This window comes from Octopus bimaculoides, chromosome 7 (genome assembly GCF_001194135.2).
Source record: "Octopus bimaculoides isolate UCB-OBI-ISO-001 chromosome 7, ASM119413v2, whole genome shotgun sequence".
NCBI classification, from domain to species: Eukaryota; Metazoa; Mollusca; class Cephalopoda; order Octopoda; family Octopodidae; genus Octopus; species Octopus bimaculoides.
Window position 1 is genome coordinate 4,923,546 of NC_068987.1, and position 6,694 is coordinate 4,930,239.

General features: G+C 39.6%; 2 protein-coding genes across 4 annotated transcripts in view; one reads left to right on the top strand and one right to left on the bottom strand.

Annotated features, from left to right (window-relative positions):
* LOC106882474 (formin-binding protein 4) overlaps positions 1–6,694 on the bottom strand; it is a 365,705-nt gene that overhangs the window by 287,224 nt on the left and 71,787 nt on the right. The gene's annotated exons all lie outside the window — the stretch shown is intronic.
* The window catches only part of LOC106882475 (uncharacterized), a 38,155-nt gene that overhangs the window by 2,466 nt on the left and 28,995 nt on the right, over positions 1–6,694 (top strand). For all 3 annotated transcript variants that reach the window (XM_052969176.1, XM_052969177.1, XM_052969178.1), the window contains exons 2-5: positions 1,443–1,508; positions 3,604–3,691; positions 4,499–4,674; positions 5,673–6,251. In XM_052969176.1, the coding sequence (XP_052825136.1) occupies positions 1,443–1,508; positions 3,604–3,691; positions 4,499–4,674; positions 5,673–6,251 (909 nt within the window). The remainder of the gene's footprint in view (positions 1–1,442; positions 1,509–3,603; positions 3,692–4,498; positions 4,675–5,672; positions 6,252–6,694) is intronic.

Here is a 6,694-nt window from a genome sequence, read left to right on the forward strand (position 1 = left end):
GTACACCATTTCCACTTGTCTCCTTCTTCTGTGAAGATTGTACAAATTCACCATTCTTTACCTCCCGTCCAGGATGTTAATGCTGAAACAGGGTATGGTTAAGAAGCTTATTTCCTAGCCATGAGGTCTTGGGTTCAATCCCACAGCTTGGCACCTCGAGCAAGTGCCTTTAACTAATAACCCTGGGCCAACCAAAGTCTTGTGAGTGGATTTGGTCAATAGAAACTAAAAGGAACCTGTCATGTGTGTATGTGTGCATGTATATATATTTGTGTATGTAATGTATGTATGTATGTGTGTGTGTGTGTATGTTTTCAATGTGTACAAATAACATGGAAAAAATAAATAAATAGTTACCTGGGTAGCAAAAAATTCACATGAGTACCAAGGATGTTACAGCCTACTTATAAAGGTAGAAATTCCAGGGTTTAGTGAAATGTTTTTGTATAACATGGATAAATTAAGAAATGGAGTTAAATGCTGGTGTGATTCAAATCTTTATACATCCAACATATGTTTCGAAGAAAACATTGGTATTATTTTAGAGGGAATAAAATGCAGGAGAGGTTCAGGGCAGGATGAAAGAGAGGAAGGAGTCGAGACGTTCGCAGGGGAGTAAGGTCCTGCTGATACGGTCGTATTGGTATAATGATTGTATAGCTCAGGAGTGGGACCAGTGAACTGGGAGAATATTTGATGAACAGGTTTGCATGTTGGGGCCTATTCTCATTCCCATGGCAACTCCCTAAGACCTGGTGGTAAAATTTTCATGCAAACAAGAAGCAATTTAAACCAACCAGAGGATGGTAAAGGTGTCAGGCTGAAGATCAGATCAAGGGAGTATTTTAATGTGAGGAGGCCTTTATTGTGAGCGATAACAATGCTTAAGGATTTTATGTCGAGGGTGAATAGGAGTCTGGAAGGGCTGGGAGGAAAGGGGAAAGAATTTAACAAAGAGCATGATTGGTGTTGTGAATGTGCGATGGGAGGGAAGCGACTGTGTGATGGGGGTGTGAGGACAAGATTGAAGTGTTTTAAGATGAGTACATTGGGGCAACTGCAGGCAGAGTTGTGTGTGTGCTTGTGTACTCATGTCTAGACATCACATGATGGTTGTAAATGAGCATCATCATCATCATCATCATACAAGCAAGGTCATTTGTTTTCAGTCTTCCGTGAAAAACATGTCTATGGGAAAATTTTACCTTCCCTGGAAACAGGTAAGGGTTGGCAACAAGAAGGGCATTCAGTTGTAGAAAATCTACCTCCACAAATTCTGCCTGACCCATGCAATCAAGGAAATGCAGATGTTAATATAACAGTGATGTGTATATTTGTGTGCACGCATGTGCAACTGTATATAAAGATATGTGTGTTTAAACAAAATATAAATTTTTTTGTCAATCTGAAGTTAATCCTGACAAAACGATTTTCTTTTCCAGAACCAAAGGTTAGATGGTCCTGGCCTTGAATCTGATGATGAATTTGGTGAATTTGGTGGATTTCAGGTAGTTAGTTAAGCTGTTATTTATTCTTGTTGCTTATTTTCCTTCTTTCGTTCTCATAATTATCTTTTAAAGTTGATAACTTATCTATTACTGCAATACAAACTCTTCTTATAGAATATATAAAGGTGTGAATCAATTAGTTCTTTATCCTATTAACTTTTTCTTTCATTTGCAACATTCAATATATTCAGGACTCCTGTAGATCTACACCTGCTTGTTCTTATTTTGAATTCATTTCTGATTGAATTTGATCAGAAATTTGACCCCAAGAGATAAGTGTGTTGAGATGGACACTTTCTAGCTATTGTTTCAAGCAACATGACAGGGTCAGAGAATCATACAATATCTTGAGCGTTTGGAACACAGAACCCAGAATGGCTACAGTATTTACATTCCAACATTGTGTCCTTTTTTTTTATTTTTATTTATATATCCTCACTCTCGGAGTGGTTGGCGTTAGGAAGGGCATCCAGCTGTAGAAACTCCGCCAGATCAGATTGGAGCCTGGTGCAGCCATCTGGTTCGCCAGTCCTCAGTCAAATCGTCCAACCCATGCTAGCATGGAAAGCGGACGTTAAACGATGATGATGATGATATTGGTTGCAGACCAATAATCAAAAGTATTCCAATCCTGATTATTTTGTCTTTATATATGCACTCTATGCAGTTCAATAGACCCATACTGTGTGTATATAGAGAGCTCTGTCTAATGTGTCCTTTTTTTTTTCATACTAACACAGCAGGGTGTGAACTGAGGAATGTTTGTCTGCTATTTCTAGCAAGTCAAGCTTGCTACAAAGGTTTCCCCTCATTGGCTCCTCATCTTTTTAGTGATATTCTCTTCAAGAAAGTATTGCATTCATTTTATTCCGGAAAAAAATCTACATTTGTTACTAAATGCTTGATTAGTTTCTGTGAAAAGCTTTTGGTGAGTTTACAAATGTATGTGAGAAATAGGCTCCTAAAAGGCTTCATGGGGTCATTTATTGTCTTAGAAAGGCTGTGTATTTCATTAATTTAGATTTAAGTCTAAGGCGGCAGCACTACCAAAATTGTTAGCACAGCAGGCAAAATGCTTAGCAGCATTTCATTTGTCTTTGTTCTAAGTTCAAATGACACCAGGATTGACTTTGTTTTTCATCCTTTTGGGGTCGATAAAATAAGTACCAGTTGAGCACTGGAGTCAATGTAATCAACCTAGTCTCTCCCTTGAAATTGCTGGCTTTGTGCCAAAATTTTGAAACCAATTTAAATTTAACTCAATCAATACATACTACTACATTCCTTATTTTAACTAATTGATTTCTCTTTTTGTATGAAATAACCCCTTTTATCTGGTTTCAGATCAAAGCAAAGAAATTTCCAGGTTTTGGTTATTGTTTAATGTTGTTACGGCTTAGCATCAGTGTCATTATTTAACACTAACTGGCCCCGTGCTGTCAAAAGTGATGGCTAATTGTAGTATTTTATATATAGATAAGGTACATAATAATCACATACTTCCCTTGTACATGCACACATACTCACACACAGTTGAAATGCTGTTTGATTTTTCTTTTCAACACTGAACGTTCACCATCCCACTTCCATTTCACACACACAAACATTCACATACCTCCCTTTTACATACACACACACACATATACTCACACAGATGAAATGTTGATTTTTTTCACCCCTTCCTTCGTTATTCATCTATCACCCCTTCCTTTCTCATTCATATGTTGTGATGGAGAAAAGCAGAAGATACATGACACGCTCTTTGCCACTTCCTTTCTCTCATTGCTATTACTTTCTTTCACTCTCTCTCTCTCTCTATCAGGGCTATTACTCTCACTACATTTACTTCACTGAATTACTATTTTCTCTCTTCTCCCTTCACTTATACTACTCTTTCTCCTACTCCGTGATTTTGAACTAATATATATATATGTATATATATATACACACACACACATATACACACAAATATATAAAAACACTACGCTCATTATTATATTAGGAGATTATAGTGTTCAATATTACAGTGTTGTTACTGATGAGTCGAGTGTTGATATGATAACTTTAACATTGTTATGATTCCATTGTGTTTCAGGCAGCTGAACCAGTTCCACCTCATGAGCCCCAAGGTATAGCTGCTGGACCAAATGCTGGGAATTTGCCTTGGATGATGTTTCCTCCAGGTAGTTACAGACATTATTCTGCATCTTGTCTAACTCTCTCCATCCCACCATCTCTCTCCATAACCACCTCTCCGTCCCCCTCTTTGCCTTCTCTCCCCTCTCTTTCTCCCTCCCTCCCCCTCTCTCTCTTCCACCCCTCTCGCCTCTCACATGGTAGTTTTGGAAACAAGACATTTGTACTACAGAGCCAGAGGTGGTTTTCAGCCAGGTTGGTATCAAAAGGGTTAAGAATTGTTTCTCTATTATATATTTTAACTGTTTTGTTACCATATTTCTGTTGAGATGCTCCTATGTTTCTTTCAATTAATTTTAAAATATAACAAAGAATTTAGTAAAAAATCTTATAGGGAACCCCCATGTGTCATATGGACTCTGGATGAGAACCACTGCCTTTAATCATGCCCTATTGTGTTTAAAAATATATATCTATGACTACTTTGGGTGATGAGGTATTAGATACATAATGCCTAAATAAGGATGGGCTTTGTTGGTCATTATTTGAACATTTTTCATCATGGGTCTATTCGATCGAGATATCCTGGAGCCCAACAACAACAACAACAACCCGTTCATTGTTGGGAAGATGTGAAATTATTATTGCTGCAATAGGGCATCCAGCTGTAGAAACTCTGCCAAATCAGACTGGAGCCTGGTGTTGCCATCCGGTTTCACCAGTCCTCAGTCAAATCGTCCAACCCATGCTAGCATGGAAAGCGGACGTTAAACGATGATGATGATGATGAACTTGTCTCGCATTCTCAATCGTCTTATCGCTGTCAGTAATAATGTTTTTGATTTCCATTCTAGATTTGCAGCAAAGACCAGTCCATTCTCAGCCTGACCTGCTGTGTGCCCAGAACACATTTCCCAGGCATCTTGATTCACCACCATCTGTCCATGACCGAATGGCACCAGATAGTGTTGTGACTGGAGCAGCCGTCGTCAGTCAGTTTGATGCCAATCTCTTGCCAGACATTGGACAGGTCAGTTGAGACAAAGAATTTACATATCTTGTATCTGTTATATTTTTTCAGTCATTGGACTGTGGCCATGCTGCAGCACTGCCTTGAAGAATTTTAGTTGAACAAATTAACCCCAGTTCTCTCTTTTTTTTTTTTCAAGTACAGTACTTATTCTATTGGTTTCTCGCCAAACTGTTAAGTCATGGAGACAAACAAACCAACACTGGTTGTCTATTGGTAGAGTGACAGACACAAAGAAATACACACACATATGACAGGCTTCTTTCAGTTTCCATCTACCAAATTCAATCAGGGCTTTGATTGACCTGGGATCACAGTAGAAAACACTTGCCCAAAGTGCCATGCAATGAGACTGAACCTGGAACCATTTGGTTGAGAAGCAAATTTCTTACCACACAGCCTTCCTGAGACTAATTTTCCTGTTGTAGGTTTCCCTTTTTCTCTCTATTTTCTCACCTTTTAAAACAATCATTTACAACTGGGTGTAAGCAATTGGAACAGTATTAGATCAAAATAGCCAGCAGTGTATCATATTTAGAATATATACACTGTTGACAGGCAAGATGCTGTAGATTTTCTCTGAGAGAAAATCTCTTCATAGACATACCGTGTTAAAAAAACAATATATATTGAACTGAATTGAACATTTTCCCAGCAGTGACCTGTGAGAACGTTAGATATGTTTCAATTTTGCATTAATTTTGTCAATGAAGTGTATTTACAAATCACATGCCTAAACAAATTTTTTTTTCCCTGTGATATATACATTCACTGATTTTGGGGAAAGCCTGCTGGGCTGAATAAAAAATCTGTGATGGACGTTTTTTGCTAGTAACTATTACAGAAGAAGCCTTAATTTTGAGTTACTTCTAGCTTGGCGCTGATCTTCTTTTCCCCTTTTATTTTAAAATTAAAAACTAAAACTTTATTTTTTTTTTTTTTTTTTAGTTACCTTTAATTGTTTGATTTTCAAATTTTACTAATTTTCTTTTTTGCAGAATTTGAATCATGGAATGCAACCAAATATGATGAATGGCATGTTTAATGCTCCTCCCTCTGTAGCCGATCACCAGGCGAGACGTTGTGATCTCAGCAATAGTGTTGCTGGGGTAGACCTTGTCAGCCCGGCAGGCCCAAGCTGGAGGCGTCCGTCATATGGCCATGAAGGTCTCTCCATGGCTGATGTACCAGACCTCAACCAGCCAGCCAGCTGGCGCCATGGAAACGCATCAGCATCCCCTCGCTGTCCGAGCTTCGATGAGGTCTTGAATGGGCCACAGCACTATGTTCCCGACCAACGGATGCAGCAACCTCTGCCCCAACCTCCACACCCTCCCGCACCTCTTCCGCAACAGGAACAACAGCAGCAGCATCACCAATCTTTGCCACCCCACCATCATCCACACCACCAGCGCGCACACCCACCATCACAACAACAACAGCAACAGCAACAGCAGCAGCAGCCACCACCATCTGTAATTGAAGATCTCGGTGGTGCTACTGGTGGTTTGCCTGTTGTTCCGAAGCAGGAGAGGCGGCGTGATCATTCTGATGGACAAAGAGACAGTTACTTATTGGTAATTAACAGAAATTGCACAAAATCCATTGTGTGTGTGTGTGTGTTTGTGTGTAAGTATGTTAAATTACCAATCATTTTGGTCCTTTAGGTTCAACATCCTGTCATTGATATTCTTTACTTCATCCTACATGTTCTGGATTCTGAAGTGTCCCTCATTCACAGTTTCCATCCGCACACATAATATGAATCCAGGCCGATGGCACGTAAAAACCGCCATTCGAGCTTGTTCGATGCCAGGCCCACCTGACTGGCTCCCATGCTGGTGGCACGTAAAAATCCCCCACTACACTCTCGGAGTGGTTGGCGTTAGGAAGGGCATCCAGCTGTAGAAACCTTGCCAAATCAGATTGGAGCCAAGTGTCTTGCTCAAGAACATAATATGCGGCTGGTCTGAGAATCAAAACCATGATCTCATGAATGGGAGTGCATCACCCTACCCAC